Below are 18675 nucleotides of genomic sequence, written 5' to 3' on the forward strand. Positions count from 1 at the left end.
CCACAGCACTTCTTCAGTTTGTTCTGCACTTCTTGTCATATCCAGTATAGTTTCTTCTAGTCAGAATAACTTATGATGCATTGCTGTTACAGATGAGATATCCCATCTGGCAGGCCACAAGTATAGAGATACAGCCAATTCCCTGTCATATCATATACGCCTTTGTGATTTTCCAAGGCTGTAGTCATCCAGGAATCTCCATCACTGTGTCTAAGGTCAGAAGGCCACTGGGATCATGTAGGGAAAGTTATTTAAAATCTTCTGGGGCTACTTAAAATACTTTTCCATGAGCATCTTGGCCAAGCAATCACACATGTAACATTTGCTTCTTTTTACTAGGAGAGTAGCAATTTGCCACCATACCTGCTATACCAGCTGCTCCTCTCAGGTAGAAGTCCTTCTCTTGTCCTCCATCTTCTTCCTCAGAGTGCAGTGCCTGTGAAACAGCTGTCTCCAGGTCTCTGCTAAGGTCGTAGTCATGATCCCACTCCAGGGGAATGGAGTCCACACTTGCAGGTGTATCTCGCCCTGATCGCTCACTTCTCACCGGCTGGGAAAGAGGCAGCGAAAGGTTGGAAGAGGGGTGCGGGGAGAGAACGCTGTCCACAGACTTGTCAGGCCAGTGTATGTCAGAGAGATCTGCTGATTCATCCAGATCCACCTCTCTGTCAGAGAGGTCGTGCTCGTCATCTGTCAGCTATAAGCATAATGCAAACAGAACCGATCAATGAAACGTGCAGAGGCACTGGATGGTCAGCCTGGGTCAGTGAAATAAAGTAGCATTAGGCAACAGTCACACTGGTGGGGTTTCCATTTTGCATTTTTTTGCACTTCCCCTTCATTATTTTAAGGTGCACTAAAAAAACAAAGCAACAAAAAAGTTCATAATGCCAGTTCATTTTAATTACTTAAGGCACCACAAAGTCTCACATCAAGCAAATGGCTCCAGACTTTTTACTGATGCCACTGCAACGCAGACATCAAGTGAAAGAACACTCTGGAATCAAGTCATAGGAAGCATAAGTGACCTCTATCGTGACCACTGCTCTCATTATATTATTTCGTATTTTGAAAACAATGGGGTTTGTTCCTTTCCTTCAGGAGGACTTGAGCTACCGAAAATTGTTTTGCTCTCACTTATTCAGCTATATGTTCAGTTCTGGAGACAAATTTCTGTCTCTTCTGATGGGGAGAATCATTTTATCATTGTTTTTTAAACAAAAAACATTGTGCTTTAAACAAAACAGAACTCAATAAGCTGTCAATGAAACTATCTGACAGAGCAGTGAGATGTTCTTACCAGTACCACACTGCTACCACCAATAATAACGGTTTATAAATATCCAATTTGCATGGTTTGTCATGCAAAAATTCCAGATCTGATGAGTTTGCTCTCTGAATAGGACATAAATAGCATATAATGAAGGGAGGCAGATGGTCAGGGTTATAGCAAAATTAAACCACAGGATTTTTTGAAAGTTACAGAAGTTTCCTGTTCGTTCATTTCAACATCTTTCTCTCTCCTTATTCTCTCACTTGTAAAATCACAACAAAACAAATATGTATGTATGTAAGTATACACACAGGAAGGCGGATGAGTTTCTTGTGATAGCGTTCCACACGTCCAAAGACCTCCTGACAGTAACGACGCAGCTCATCTAGTTCTTCTTCAATGACAGCTGCATCCATGGGCTCACTTTTCTCAATGAGTTGCTCACCCTGTGCAATTATCTGCTCGATTTTGTTGTCGTTAAGTGAAATTTCTTGCTGGAAAGCCTGCATAAAGGAAGAGTCCATGCTTTCTCAATGAAATCAACATTACAACAACCTAAGTTATTAAGGAGGCAAGTCGTAGAGTTTTTCAGCAAGAATGGTGGGGGTAACAAACACGGATCATTCCAAATATTCTGGTATGAGCAACAATGAGCAATTAAATTTAGCATTCCACAGTCTTTCTAGCCAAAAACAGTGATACTTCATGGTTTACCAGCTCATTCCTCACTTGTTGTGTTTGGAAAGAAAGCTCTTCTCTAAACAAGCCATGCCCATGACCAAATGTCTAGAATGAACACAGATACTGAAGCTAACACACTGGAATTTTGGATAACATGACATTTGATATTTTTCTCTCCAGATAATGATTTTTCTCATGCAGAAATGGTTGACAACTGTAGTAATTCTCAGGTGTCAGCAATAACTGAGACTTGACATTAATGATTTTTATCGACATTTCCTCTTTTGATTAAGGAATGGAGAGTATCATCCTTGGTTTTTTTTTTTAAATTTTTCACAGGGCAAAGATCTTCCACTCTGTCAGAAAAGTACATATTGAAACCTGACATAGCCCATAACTTCTGAGGTTGAAGTCTCAGCCTGCAAGTAACGGACTGTATAAGGCTGCATTTTTGCATAATGTTTCTTAAATTCTTTTCTTACCATGAATGTTTTTATCCCTTCTCTCATCCCTCCTCCTGTTACCATTCAATCATTCTTTACCTTAAGTTGCTTTATCTTTGCTTGGACATCGCACTCAGAGAAATGCTCAATGTTGGTTAGCTGCAGGTCCATCTCTGTTAGCCATACCAGGATGCTATCACGTGCTGTCTCAAACTCCTCACGCTGGCCAATAAAATGCTGGGGGGTGGAAAATGGAGTGGCATGAAATGACCAAACAACCCCAAAACCCCCAACAATAGTGGTTCTCTGAAGAAATGGCTTTTGTGCCCTTCAAACTTAACCTAAACTTGATACACCTTCTTCTTTCATTTCCTCATGTTTTCTAAGGTTCCCTTTCCAGTAACATCATCTACAGCTGCAATTAGCTGTGAAAGTTATCTTCTGTGAAGGAGGTGGTGTTTAAGGTCACCAAGCATTTCACTACAGACTTCATGCTTTGGTTACCTCAGACAAAGTGAACTGATAAGCTCCCTTTCTCTTCCAAAGGTAGAAATCCCCTCAAAAACACTGTGCAAATGCATCAAACTGGAAGATTCTGGAGTATCCCTGATTCATAAGTATAGTAGTTAAACTGAAGGGCTTAAAAACAGGAAAATACTTTTAGTCTGCGCAGGATGGAGGTAACTCGCTTCTGTAAGTTGTCCCATCTCTGGTTCCCCTCATGAACCATATGCTTGAGGCTGCAGTCAGAGTCAGTGCGGTTCTCTCGGGCCAGGCGGCGATATTGTTTATTGATCAGTTCCAGCTGAGTCAGACTTTCATGCACTTGTCTCTGGAAGGCCTAAAGCAATATGAACAAAAGACACCATCAGATTTTTATTTATTGAAATCGGGATACATACATAAGTCTCTCCCTTTATTTTGACCCTACTTCTACACTCTGACTTGTGTTAGTGGAAAGATTTCGCTATGGACGCAGACGCCTACTGAGGGCTACCCTATTGAGAGGCTACCTTCTGATTAAAATGAGCGAAGAAAAAGAAAAAATTTATAAAACTGATATAGTTCACTGAATGAGAAATTTCAACATGAACACCCATTACAATGGCAAAATCAGCACAAAAAAAAATAGACTCCTCTTTCTACTGAATCATATGCCTTTGTATTTGAGAACAGAAACACAAACAATGAACATGAAACTTTTTTATTTTTTTAAAAAAAAGAACAGAAATCCAAGATTCCTGTGGTTTCACTGGATTTCCTTACACATATTGAATTTGCTGAAGTGCAAATATTGAAGAGATTTGCGCAATTGTTTATTCTGAGTTTTACCAAAAATAGTGAAAAATGGTACTGAAGGAATCATCTCTATCTTCAGTATACTAGTATACAAGTAAGTTTTGTCTTAAAATTTCATTGAAAGAAAATTTCATGAACATCCATACCAACTTATGCCTGGGCAAGTGTCTGCACCATGTACTTTCAGTGCTTCCTCTACTGTTACAAAAGCCTCAGTCACCCAGCTGGGGAGCAGAAACAGTAGGTGACTTAGTCCATGAGTTTCATGTTGTGACTAGCAATCACAAAGCAATTTGGAGAAAGTATCTTGCAAGGAGCTGACTGAATTAATCCCTTCCAAAATAAAAATTAAAAAATAAAATGATGAATACTTTAAAAAAACCAAATTTTTATGTTGTCACAGAAACAGAAAAGCAATCAATTAAAGGGGGACTTAAAAACTTAGACTATACCAGCTCTCTTTTGAATACAAGTAGGTTTTGGCTCCCATTGTAGTTCTACAAACTTGCTCTCTGATATTCCTCACAGTGCAAATAAACAGTCAATCTCTCCCAAGACTAGACACCACCCTTACTAAGGACTGGAGAAGTGTGATATGTAATATACATCTGTACAGAAATTTTCATTAAAATCAGCTAACACATGAGATTTCTACATAAACAATACATATTCTTTATATTGTACGAGTCAAAGCTAAAAATGAAATAAGCACAGTTCTGCTGTAATAGCAGAGACAAAAGTAAAGAAGCTGGTGTGAAAAAAGAAAAAAGATCAAAGTCTGTAGAGTCCTCTCAATATAACTATTCCCTTCATTAAATGGCCATCAAATTGGGTAGGGAACAACCAACAAGGAGCAAACAGGCTTGCAACTGGAGTGAAAAGCTCAGTAGAAATGAATTCACTTAAAATTGCACAAGGAGGTAATTCTCATATCAGAGGCATAAATCTGACTGTATTCACTAGGATCATGAAATCTAAAAGTGTGCAGTTGTTGTTTCACCTGTTACCAAGCTTTGTCCAGCAAAAGAACAGCTGTGTATTTGACTTCCATTTTTTTCAGCTCAGCTACACAAGAATTCATCTGTTGCATTTCTTCCTGTAACCTCTTTTCACTTCTCCATAAACTATTGGAGAGAAAGGAGTTTGATTTTGTACAGTGAAGTCAGTGAGAGCAATCTCTGACCTCTGTGCTCAGGAACTGAAGGGCTCTTACACGGTCTGCTGGGCTCTTTTTTTTTGGTTTTGTTTTTTTGTTTTGTTTTGTTTTTTTTAAATTCAACTGCAGATATGGAGAGGGAAATAAAATTAGAAAAAAAATGTCTAGTTAAAGCAGAAACCTGCTTCAGTTAGTATGTATATGCAGCTGACTTTATACTGACTTCACAACGAAGTTGCTGAATTCCACTGAATTTGAACAACTTTTGCTGCTTACATTCCTGCTTTTTGGTAGGTGTAGAAACTAAGTGCTCAGGGAAAAAAAAAAAAGAAAGAAAGAAAAAAAGAGAGAGAATCAAACTGCAGGGAAAGCAGGCTTTCAAAGAGGCTGCTAAACTGTTCTCTTCACAGCTAGTTCCTGCTGACACTCCAGTAGACAGTAAAAACTCCACAAGTCTGCAGGAGAGGGAAGGTCACCATAAAGGCTGAGGTTCAGTGAAACAGACTTTGGGCCAAGTCAGTTCAGCTGTAAAAATCAAAGACAGCCAAGATATTTTTGGTAGTTTCTCATAAAGAGACTTGCTAAACAAGAGATTTAGACCCTGATCACTGAGTAAAGGGACAATGGGAAGGAGGTCTGAGATAGAATACTTGTGTCCAGGAAGCAACCATTTTTATACTATGGCAGCCTACCTCACCATAATGAAGTCTGGCAGTGTTTAACAACAAAATCTGGCCAGTACATTCAGAAATGTGAATGTCAGTTATAAAACTTGAATCAGCACTTCACAGTTTATGTTTTTGAATTAATTGTTAAACCAAAAAGTATTAACTGGTTTTAGACATTGTTTAAAATTTGCATTTCTTCTTCACAGCAAATACTTACAGCACCTGACTGTTTACAGAATTGCCTAAACAATTTGTTGTCTTTCTTCAGAATTATTTTTCTCTCTCATCTTGATATACTCCTTGCATATATGAAACCGAGAAAAAGATTTTCACCTGTGACTAGCCACATGATGTGTGTGTGCTTTACACACAGGTATACACTCCACTGTAATTATGAGACAAGCCATCATATTGTAGTAGACACGACGGATTATGCAACAAGCTCTTACGCATTGACTGAAGTGACTGCTTGTAAGTTTTGAAGCATGCAGTTAACTTTTAAGTCACGAAGGACACCATGTGGACATATAACAATACTTTCACAAACATGAATTTCGGGTATAAGGATCTAAAATGTGGATATTGTATGACACAGGAAAAGAGTTCAGAAGGCTGGTTTCAGAGTTACAGAAAGAAGAGGAGGGATAAAATCAAAGCAAAAGCTAAAACATGCAGCATGCATTTGAAGAGGTACTTGGTGAAGGGAGATTTATGAATGCTCTGGAGCACTTACTGACTGGACATATTAAAAAGTTGCAGAAATAGAAAAGGTTAGATATCTAATTTGGTGAACAAACAGCAAGTGAGAGTGGATTTATTTATTAGCATTTTCAGGTGCCACCTTCCACTGTTTTTGCATCCTAGAAACCTGCCACTGAAGGCAGCTACAAAATCATCAACTCTACTGTATTAATATAGTGTCTCTGCTGAGTGACTTATGTAGGGGAAGGAAGAACACCAGCTGGCTGCTGTAATGTGATCAGTAGATATTAAATTTTGACTGTTATAAATCACCTCAAATTTCTTCAGTTCTTCTTTAGCAACCGTGTAAAGAACACCAGAGGAACTTGGGAAAGCAGCTGTCTTCTCAGAGATTTTTAGCCAGTCTTCAAATCTAGAGTAGTCATCCAAAAACTTTTGCCATAGCCGCCATGTCTCTTCAATTCTGCAATAGGTAATGGAAAATTAGGGAATGCTCGAACTGAAGGCCAGCTGACCTACAGAACTTTAACTGATCATCTACAACAGTGTTGCACCAGACAATAACTGGCTCTTAATCTAACTCGGGCAGCCAGGCTGATAAACAGACAACAGGGAAGGCCGGCTCATTCCAGACTGAGCTAAAATAAGGTGATGGCAATTTTCTTTTAATGTGTCTGATTTTGGAATCAATATAAAAAGAAAGTTCTAAGTTTGCAACAGGAGCTCTAAAAATCTGAGCACATGCTAAATAACTTCTGAAATACAGTCCCAGTGTAGGTACCTAAGCCAGTATTTTAGAGATTAGAAATTCCATACTACCTTCAACTGCAGAACTTTTTCTTACAGAATGCTAAAGATGTTGCAGCATATATTTTAAAGTTCTCGGTCACTATTCTGCATTGCAAAGGGACATGAACTTTTTTTTTTTTGCATTCACCAACAAGTGGTAAGATGCTAATCTCTCAATATACACTGTAAACATATTTTTATTTTAAAAAAAGTTAAAAGTTATTCCAATGTTTAAAAAAAACAATTTGACTTCAACTGAATATCTAAAAATAGTGGCTGACTCTTAATCCTGAAATCAAATTGGCTTAATACTGACACTGTAAAATCCCCAAAACTTCAACGTCATTTGATTCAAAAAAAAACCAAGATCTTTTTTTGGGACAGGCTGTATTACAGCAGAACTTTGTTTTTACATACAGAATACATCATTCCTAAATCTTAGATATGCAGGTCTGAAAAGGACCTGATCCATGCAAAATTTGTGCTTTGTTGATGATATGCTGTTAAACCTGAAGTTTGACATCTGGAAAGTTGCTTTTTAATACAAGTAACTGTTTCTAGTACAATAAAGATCCTAAATACTGATATTTCAGTTAACTTACTGGTACAAATCTACTAATAGCATAATGTGTACATTGCAAGAAAGGAAAATAGAGATCAATGCATTGTTCTGCATATAACTTAAAATAGTTCTGAATTAATTTGTTGGACACAAAAGTATGAAGAGCCTGTATATTTCAAGACAGACTGTGTCAAAGAGCTTATAAGCTGTATTTATATAAATATATTATACAAGAATTACCACCGCAATAGTATAAAATTACTTAAAGATAGCAATCTGTGGACATAGAGCAGTACAACTTAAAAGCAACAAACTTTCTGCATAAAATAAAGCTTTACTAAATACATTAAGAATAGCCCACAAAACCAAAGATCATATAAAGTTCAATACAGCATTTTGAAAAGTCATAAAATTCACCTAGAGTTCTTGATATGACTGTGCAAGCATCACAGAAATCAGATTAATAACTTAAAAAGATACAGAAAAGTTCTTCACAAATACAGGAGTTCAAACAGTTAAACATGTATTATTATCGGTCAGCACAGAGTATATAGCATTGGCCTACATCATCATGGCTATCAAAATCACCCATGCTATCCTAGATGGGAATAGAAAACAATGAATCTTCTGGATATCATGGTCATACAGCGTACAGATGGTCTAAGCATGTAAACCAGACCACTCCCAAGATACACGGGTGCTACGGCCCACACTTGCTCATCAAAGCTAAGGCGGGCAGATGAGGAAATTCCAGATGAGTGTACTGCCCTAAAATTCTTCCAAATAAACAAAATCAGACATAAGAGAAACTGTTGAGGAACATTAGGTGCATGAAAACCTAACACCTGGAATAATATTCCACCCATTTGGTAACTATTTTCTCCATGAGTCTCAGTAGTTCTAGGGTAAACTTAAGTGTTACAACTCTCCCTTTTAGGTCATGTTTTCTAAATCTCTTGGAGTCACTGCTATCATCTAAGCTTTCTCTAGTTTCTTTCTCATCATTTCTATGAAGTATGGAAAATAAGACATCATTCTATCAAAGGCCTTGTGAGCAAAATTTGATAATTGATATCTGTACCTTGTATAAAGGCACATATAAACACAACCTGAAATTTCTTTTTTTCCCCACAGCATAACAGCTATTGGCTTTTATTCAGTGTATGATCTTTTTCTGACCCCTACACCCTTTGCTTCAGTACTGCAACCCTATAACATACATCCCATCCTGTATTTGTGCCTGTGGAAGGAAATACTAATTTGTAGGCATTTTAGACTTACTTAAGTCGCCTTTCCATTGACATTGCACAAATGTTCCTCCACCTTCTGTCCAGATTGCGTGTAGCCTGCTGGATAGAGTCACACTCTGCTTCTGTGGCACAAGCATCACAGTCATGAAGAAGCACTTCACACAGATTGAGAACAGATGCCACTCCAGTGCTGTGTTTCTCTATGTCCCTCTGAAGTTCCTGCAGGTGAAGAAATTACTCTTCAGAGAAATTGCAAAACATACATAAATACAAATGCATTTCTCTTCTACTTATTAAAAAAAAATTAATAAGCTTGCAAAAAGGAGAAAAACATTCAATGAATACCTATTAAGAGACTGCATCTGCGCAAGTGGTGTTGCAATGTTATCAATGAGGCCAGGAGAACCTGGCAGCATGCACAGCTCTCCCAGGGACTATGAACACCAAACCATCACCTGGGACAAACTGCCAGAGCTCTGCATGCTCAGCTGAGTATCTTTCACATACATTTAACCAACATCACCAATAAATGGTGGAATTATTCCCAGCCCTTTCCCATTATCACAGAGAACATAAAGCAGAAGTTAGTAAGAGAAATGTGACAAGAAAATATGTTCTTATCTACTGTGAGGGTGTGGTGGAGGTACCCTTCGTGAACCTACTCTTCCCCAGGTGGGCTAGCTGCAAAGTGGCATGTTTGACATAGAGACCAGCAGCAGCACATGTTGAACAGTGCATGTCTAGGGGGAGATTTTTCTTCCTTCAACTTTCCAATTCTATAGCATTTCCATTGGAAACGGAAAAGGAAAATTCAGGACAGCTGAAGAAAGTGCACTTACACTGTCTCAGCACTTAGTATATGTCATCAGTATTATTTCTCCTGTCGGTTTCTTGGTTGCAATGGCTTGTTCTACACTGATGCTAATGTTTCATCTTGAAGCAACATTTCAGCTTCCGTTTTGAATTACAGGTTCAAGTTAAGACAAGCCACAAAAGTAATTGGCTATTGCTGTTGGATCAGTGCAATGAAAAGAAACCCTGCTTGACTACATTTGCAAAGGATCATCAGAATATTAGATAGAAAAATCAGGATGGACAGTAACAAAGCCAAGACAACATAAGTGACTACACCAAAAAGTGACATACTGCATCTAGAATACTATGTTCACTTCTGATTCAGATGAAAAAAAGAACTATTAGGACAATTAGAGATGCGGAAGTTTATTTAGAAGAACAAGAACTTGGCAGCCTGAGGATGAATAGAGATAAACTGCTCTTTGTAATTTTGCTAGTGAAGTAAACTATAATATGCAAAGGGAAATACAGTGTCAACATATTGCGTCTACATACATTTAAGGTCTAACTAGAGGAACTTTTCTTACAACTACCAATATGATGTTCCAAAAATGCCTTCCAGCAGGAAATGAGATCTAAATGTAGAATCTAAAAACCTCAGCAAATTTAAAATGGATCAAGGTCAACTTGTATCAACCATCTGATTTGGTTGTTTGTGATAACAGGGTTGGACTTAATGAAGTAATCTATTTCCTCCTCTCATCTATGAAACAGAAGGCTATTTTGTGAACATCTACATAACACCATCAAGTGGAAAATCACAATGTATTCTTCCCCAGCGCTGGCCCTTTCACTTTCGCTTGCCTGGAAAATACTCTTTCATCATGATGGCCAAGTGCTTATTCTTCTTTCTACCCATCCTGAAATGTTATATAAGGGTGGATACTATAAACAGATGCAATACTCTATGAAACACATACTCCAGACAGCTATGAGACTTGAGGTTAAGCAAGTTTATGTAACACAATCTCCTCTCTGCTGTTTTGGAGTAGAGCACTAGTGAGAACTGCCAGTTGGTGGTCCTGAGGATTAAACTTCTTTATTCACCTGCAGAACCTTTCTACAAGCAATGTCTACACTATTTTTTCTCCATACCTTATATTTCTTTCCCAGATTTTAAAATTTTCTGTGTTTATTAGAGAACATTTAGCCTTTGGGTTAGTTCACAAATGAGCATCACTTTTATGCACTGCTGTCACCCACGTACAGCTTTTTTTTTCCTTTATCAACCCAAAAGCAAACACCATTTTTTCCACATTTCAAGTGGTAGCCGATTGAGAAAGTAAACAAACAAGTAATCCTTGAAATGTAGTTTGCGACCCTAGGAAAATACTGCAGTGAAGTTACCCTACCTTACCCAGGATATCCAGCTTCAATTGTATCTTTAATTTCACTACAGAGACCAGCAATCTGCAAAGCTGATTCTTGGCTGAAGTAGATGCTGAGAAGTAGACAACGGCGTTACAGAAATGGAATTTGGCCTTCCTCTTTCACAGCATAATATTTTTAACGTAATTTTGTATATGAGCAGTATGAGCAGGGAAGATAACATGACCTCAGTGGAAGATCAAACATGGAAAAGAACATAAGATCACTAATGGAAGAAGAAAGAGGGATGAAATACTTGAGAAGATGGCCAATGCACTGGCCTTCTGAGATGCGGTGGACAGTGATACAGCCTCTGACTAATAAAAGTACTGGTTGCCATACACTCAAGATGGGTGTTTTTTTAAAATTATTCTTATAACCATGGCTTGCAGTGTTATCAAATCAAATCATCATCAACTTTCCAAACATGGCATCCTCCCAGGATAAGATTCACCTCTATTTCTCCCCTTTGGAGTTCAAATTAAACCACTCACACTTCTACAGAATATCACTGCATGCTGTCACTGTGTGGGGATCACCACAAGGAAACAACAGAAGACAGAGATACACCAGTCCCTATGCCCAGAATAAGTCCCATGAGAAGTGGTTGTCACAAACTCTGGGATGCCTGCATAGGGATGCTAGTAAAAAATCTCAAGTATCTACTTCGTTGATAGCAATGTTTAGCCCTGCCCAGCACTTTATTGTCTCAGCAACACTACTCATTAGTGATGCTTTTGTGTTACAAATTATTATCCCTATGTAAATGACATATAGAATATTCATAAGCAATTCTGCACAGCCATGTAGCAAATCGGTTGGGGAGCCAGTAGAAACTCTGAGGAGGTTCTGGGGTCTCAGCCCCACACTCAGCTTAAAAGAGCAAAATGCCAGTTTGTACACTTCATAAATTAATTATCTCTAAAACATTCTGGCACTCCTCTTCCCACACATTTCTTTCTCCTCTGGAGAAAGAATTCAGCATCTAACTCATCTCCAGTGAGGCACCAGAAAGGTATTTTTGCCAATAAATAACTAACGGGAACACAACAGAACAAGAGTCCTCCCCAGCAATGTGCTTCAACGTAAAACTGCACTGGGCAGTGAACTGGAACAGGAAAAAGAAAGTATAGTAAATCTTCTTAGGAGTAACATCAGTTTTAATGCCAAAAAACTAGTGACTTAAACATTTTCCTGTCTGTTCCAGTGTTGACTATTTTGTTCTAGCACTGCATAAAGGCGTTGTGTGCTATAAATCAACCAATTTTAACTTCACATGTATAGCTCATGCATCTTTGCGTGCAAAGTGACTCTCAAACAAGCTGCAAAATAAAACTGAGTTAGAAAGGTTGCTAAAAAACAGTAATTTTCAAGCATGTGCAAAATTTTCAAGGTCTAATAGGTGTCAGTTTTGCCTCTGGGAACAGACAATTCAAACAAACACAAACCACAAACCCCAAAGGAAAAACAATTGCAATAACTCGTTCAGGTTACATCTCTTGGTGCCTTACCTTTCTTGAAAAGGTCAATCAGCTCCTGGTGGATTCAATGTCCAAAGCCGGCAGAAGGCTCTATAAGTGACACAGTAAGTACCACTTGCCTTGATATTTAAACACTTCTTTCCCTCATGCCCTCTCAGCATTGAGCTGGGTATGGACAGCCCAAGGACACTCTACCTTGGTTCTCCCCATGTCATCATGCACCTGCTAAGTGTTGTATTTTACCTGCTGTTCATTTAGCTTCCTTTGTATCTCCTCAGAGTCACAAGTTTCATAGACGATAGGTTTGGACAGCTCTGACTCAATGTGGGCAAGCCAAGATCTCAGGCTACTCATGTTTTTATCCAGCTGCTGCACTGCAACGAGGGTCTCCTTCAACTCTTTACCCTGTAAAGAAAAAGAAATTGCAGCATAAGTACACCCTGAAGGAGAATTTTCATAGCATGTGTTTCTGGAAGTTTTCAGAGAAATTTAACTTAGATAGCAAGTTCTGTTCGGAAGTCTTCCTTTATTATGTAACAGAAGTATATTATATGTGCAAATAGTCCTGCATTCACAGGTTCTCCGGTTAAAGAAAAATTAAGAGCTTACTAATGCCAGACAACATTTTCAAAGCTTCTGTACCTTTATCAGTTCAGTTAAATATTTGTTAAGAAAGAAAAACTTTTTTTTTTTAATGAACTCACACACACCAAATCCCCAAAACAATCTTAAGTAATTTAGTTGTGTATTTTAAACAACACATGACAGAAGTTCTTCTTACACTACAAATAACTTATCCATTTAACCAGTACCGGTGGTGGAGTGCACTGAGTGGACAGGCCTTTTTCACCCTGGTGATTTCTAAACATTGAACTACATATCATAGAACAGTTTAGGTTGGAAGGGACCTTAAAGATCATCTAGTCCAATCCCTCTGAAGTGAGCAGGGACATCTTCAACTAGATTGGGTTTCTCAGAGCTCCTTCCAACCTGAACTTGAATGTTTCCAGGGATGGGGCATCTACCGCCTCGCTGGGTAACCTGTTCCAGTGTGAATACTTGTCCTTGAATAAATAAGTTTTAGAGAGAGAAATCCAGCTGAGAACTTTGTGCGAATCCCTGAATCCCCAGGGCTGCTTTAAGTTGTTCTTGGTCTTAATGGACTACTTCAGATTTAAACAGATGAAACTGGAATGTAACTGCATGGCGATTTCAAAGTAGTATTTTTCTTGAGACCCTGACCCTGCAACAGCAATGGCCAGGAAAAATTAAAGTGGCTTTTTTTATTCAAGGGAACATTAAGCTTAGAGAGTGATGAAAATGTGACTAAACCTTTATCCTTTCTCAATATTTTTTCCTTCAACCTGTTTCAACTGCAAAAATGTCAGTAATTCCTTCCTTCCTATCCCCATGTTACATAACATATATCAGTGGATTCTGAAATTGTTTCTAAGCTTGCTTTTTTTTTTTCCATTTATGTAGTATCACAAACAATTTTGAGTACATTTCCTTTTATGCTTCTATTGCACTTCCACTTAAGTGTTTCAATATCAGAAAGCTTTAAGGGATGAGTGCAGCTGGGAATAGACTGACTAAATCGGGTTGAAAAATATAAGATTGCCAGATTTGTCAAACAAACAAAATGCCACCTGACTATCCTATAATTCAAAGAGAGCAATTCACATTTTTTCCATAATACTAACCAGCAAGTTTTTCAAGTGTTTCCATATTTAAAGCAGTAGTTTCAGCTGACCATTAAGAGTCTAATATGGGTGTTCTTTTCTTACCAAAGAGAAATGCAGAGATCTTAACATCAAATTAAAAAACTTAAAAGTTAAATCTTTCAAATTTTTGTCTCTTCTAGCCCTTTCTTTACATCACAGATGGTCAAATTGTGGCCCTTTAGCACCAAACACGCTTAAGAACAGTTTGAATGTATCTTCCTTGCTGGAGTCTCACGACCAACAGCTGCAGGGCTGTGATTTGAAAAAAAAAAATCTTGGTAACTGGAAAAAATCTGGGTAATCTGAAAATCTGACTATGAAGGGACTGAAGTCAACACAATCATGCTGAAGGACTGCCCCAGTCCCTGTCATCAGGTTATCCCGACACACAGCTATGTGTTTAGCCTTGTAGAGATATTAGGAGAACAATCAATGTCTGGGGACACTATCTCCTCATCACCTATGGTTGTACATACAGTGTTTTGTGGGTTTGGACCAACTGAAACTTGCTCATAGGGAGAGCAAGAAGGTTGATTATCAGTCTTCTGGAACCTACATAAAGCTTTTCAGTCTCTGACATTACTTAAGAAGAGTGAAATCCTGCCCATTTTCTGCTTAGATTTTCAAGGCTGGATGCCGCTGATCCTTTGCAGGCATGCTGGAGTGGGAAAGGGAACAATGAGTCACATCAGCCCTGCATAGGCCACTCTATCGTTTGCCAGCCCAAGCTGTGGACCAGGCTTTTCTTGTTTGCAATTGTGTAGTACCCTAACTCCTGTGCCGGATTTTATTTACTTTTTGCCTGCAACATCTGATAAAGGGCCCGTCATTTAGAAAGTGCCTCCTTGCCTCAGGCAGACTGCATGGGAATACATCCCTGCCAAAGCAAAAAACAACCCTGGCCCAAATACAGCCATTTTCAGTCACACGACCTAAGTTACTCAAGAGACAAACAGAAAAAAAGCGTGACATACTAAAAGAGCACTCCAACTAAAACCAAACTCTACTGCTAAATCTGCCCTCCCGCCAAACTGTTGCAAGTCCCTGCACCTAAATTCCAAAAGTTAAAAAAAAAAAAAAGAAAAAAAAGAAAAGGACAACGCCCTTCCTGCCCCCTGCTACATTTACTGTTAACACTGTTCTTTTTTTGTACTGAGTCTAACATAACAGGTTCCTTGCCCATGGTACAAATAGAAGCAAATAAACAAGTGCTCCTAGGAGTATGCTGGGCTTACTTCGTTTGGCTGAACTGCAATACGGTGTTGTGCCTCTAGCTAGTCTGAAAACATATCTGTGAACAAATAACAGATGTAATCCATCATGTCTAAGAGTTTTCCTTCTGAATTTTAGCAGGCAAGATGCTTACGCTCTTCATCTCATGGAATACCGTGCCTGTGTACAAATAATTACACAATGTGTGTGCAACAAAAATATCTCTCTCTTAAAAATGTAACGGCTCAAAATCCTGTCTTTCCATGCCAATGGCGGGGCCTGAGAGCTAATGAAACGAAAAGCTCTGCTTAGAGACAAAGGTCAAATTATAAACCATTCAAGTATGTGGGATCCCTAGACAACTGTAATTTTGACCTTGTGAGATTTCAGTTATGGGATTATGTTTAAACAGTTAATTATTCCAATAATCATCTCCTGCACGTTACTGCAAGAGACTTGCGATAACTCCTCTCCTTGATAACAAAGATTCCACATTGAAATCAAAGGGTTGGACTCATGACATGGTTGTTTTAAAGGTTGTTTTTTATGTAACACACACACACACACACACACACACATCAGTCTTACTACATTTTACAAATACTTAAGACTGTCAGAAAGCAAAATACTGCAGAATTCAATTGTTTGTTTTTATGGTTTAGTGACAAAAACACATCTGAAAATTTGAATGGGCTTACGATGCTTACATTTCCATGTTCCAATTACCACACCTCGGTTTCCCCAATAAAGTAATAACTTTAAAATGTCTGTTTTACATTAAGAAAAGGCAGTGGGAGAACAACTTGGAGCTGCAAATAAGCTTTAATTCAACTAGTCCTAAATTAGACAGCCTTAGACCTAAACAGGAACAACCCTGTAAATACATAACAATGCATCATATAGAACTCATAGCTACTGTATTAGTCATTTAGACAGCTGGTTACTAATATTAAACTTTAAAAGCAACACGAAGAAAGTCAGTAAGAGCATGTTAGCTAAGTCTGTACAAAGCCAGTAGAAAGCAGAAAAGTTTTTTTAAAAAAAATCTACTTGGAACAGGAGACAAAGTTTTAAGAAACACTTACTGTATGAAATAGTGAAAAATATTACACTATTAAAATCAGTTTAAAAAAATTGGTTTTAAAATAATCTTTTTATGAATAAAAAAGATTTATTGTCCAAAGTACAGTACTACTGTGTACCATTACACTAGCACCGCCAGTTATATTTGCTCTTCAGATCACAGTTTCCCCTTTCAAAGAGTAAATTTCTAGAAATCTGAACAACAGCAGCAAAACTTCTAGAAAAGATAATGTGAAGAGGGAAAAAGAGAAGCTGAATCAAAAATCCAAGATGATGTGGGCTGTGTTCAAGTATTACATGGAGTTACAAAACAGTCATTAATATGTACCGGACAGATGAGCTTCCATAAGTTAAGTCTGAAATACTTTCTTTATAGCCTCCCTCCTTCTCTGCCTTTCGCTTGTAGCCATGCCCCTCTGATGACACAAACAGCGAGCAGACAAATACAAAGTCTGCTTTCTCTCATGTGTGTACATGGTCTTGTATTTAAAAACAGCAGTAAAACCAGTCTAAAGTTTCTTTCAAACAGCTAAGAGATTTTACTAGTTCTAAGTCTGCATCAGTAACAAAAAACTATTCTGGCATCCAGAAGTACCAGCTGTAAAACAAAGTATGCTGTTATCACTGTCAACTATTTTTACACTGAGCAGAAAACAGTAATTTCTAGCTAAGGTAGTGATTTCTACATATCAATATTTCAATTATTTTCCCAGCAAGCCAAAAGTTCAGAAAGACCCATATCAATCAAAAGCAAACAAAAATAGCCGCCTGCCTTGTGATATCACAATTACAGTCTGGAAGATCTGAATCCACACTGCCGTCCTCTGCCATCCTCACAGCATGCAAGTCCTCCGCCACCACCATGAAATTTTCCGGCATTAAAAAGAAGAACTTCCACTCCAAAAGTCTGCAAACACTGCTTTGGGCAGGGAGAGGGAAGGGGACACACTTCTCTTTGCTGGTGAGTACTGTACAGAAAATGTTTCACGCCAAACAAATGTTAGCAGCCGTTGCTTGATAACATGAGACTGAATGGTGACAAGTGGTCATGTTTCTAAATAAAACTTGCATTCATCAACATGTGCCAGACTTGATCTCCAGGAATGTGGACTGAGTGCTAGGGGAAGGGATGGAAACACATACAACAAAGCCCTCTTTGCAAAGGCTGAGCAGTTGCAGCAATAGCACTGCTTCCTGGCTGTAAACATCTGCAACATTTTTTGCACTGGGTTGACATATCAGAAAAATTCATCTGAAAGGACGAAAACGTTCTAGAAGGACAGAAACAGAAGTCTCTGAGGCAGAAGACACAGCTACCTTTCTGTAGCTGTCTCTTCTGCAGTTACCAACCTCCTCAGAATGGAGAGGCAATTAAAATAAGTGGGTAAGGAAACATAATGTGCGAAAGAGAGTAAGAAAGAAAGAGGCTTTTACAGGTGAATGGAGATGTTCCACCACACAGCATAAAATCAACAGGTAAAGATTCAGACTGGACACATATTACCATACTATATTACTAAAGCATTTTCACAGAGCACTTTCTATTCATTCACAGCTGTAGGAAACAAACAATGAAGAAAAAAGCTCCAGGCAAGGGATGACTGTAGCTTTGCAGAAAAGCACTCAGGCTCTAATAATTTATTAATGCTGTCAGGGATATAGAATATGTAAAGATGTGTTTTATTCTCAACACCAGAGCAATTAATCTGCATTTACTAGCTGAGTGCAGCCAGAATACATTCCAAACTCCAAAATACCATAACAGGAACATACCCCAATATATAACAACATATGCTAAAGACCCTCTGGAGCCTTCTGAAAATTATCTTGGGGGATGCAAACCTTTTTGTCCAGTGCGAATTAGACATCAGTACAAGTACTTTGTACATACATTAATCAACAACTTGGGCTTTAACTGCTATCTGCCTAAGCTACAGCTGAACTAGCAAAATTTCCACAATCTAGCATCAAACCTGTCCACCATTTACTTCCCAACTTCAACAATGCAATGTTCAAACTTCACAGAGTTTTTTTCACTTCAGTAAGCACTGGAATGGAAAGGGTTTATATGTTTAATTGCATACAATAGTGCTGAGCACAGTAGGGGAGAAGGCTAAGTTGAAATGATC

General features: G+C 38.3%; 1 protein-coding gene across 1 annotated transcript in view; it reads right to left on the bottom strand.

Annotated features, from left to right (window-relative positions):
- The window catches only part of LOC137660356 (nesprin-1-like), a 37886-nt gene extending 20385 nt beyond the window's left edge, over positions 1-17501 (bottom strand). The window contains exons 1-8 of the mRNA XM_068395190.1: positions 17303-17501; positions 12771-12932; positions 8855-9042; positions 6535-6685; positions 3056-3238; positions 2497-2634; positions 1585-1776; positions 364-697 (exon numbers count right to left, since the gene is read on the bottom strand). Of these exons, the coding sequence (XP_068251291.1) occupies positions 364-697; positions 1585-1776; positions 2497-2634; positions 3056-3238; positions 6535-6685; positions 8855-9042; positions 12771-12932; positions 17303-17425 (1471 nt within the window). The 5' untranslated portion in view covers positions 17426-17501. The remainder of the gene's footprint in view (positions 1-363; positions 698-1584; positions 1777-2496; positions 2635-3055; positions 3239-6534; positions 6686-8854; positions 9043-12770; positions 12933-17302) is intronic.
- Between the last annotated feature and the right edge of the window lie 1174 nt (positions 17502-18675).

Source organism: Nyctibius grandis, chromosome 1 (assembly GCF_013368605.1).
Source record: "Nyctibius grandis isolate bNycGra1 chromosome 1, bNycGra1.pri, whole genome shotgun sequence".
Lineage (NCBI taxonomy): Eukaryota > Metazoa > Chordata > Aves > Nyctibiiformes > Nyctibiidae > Nyctibius > Nyctibius grandis.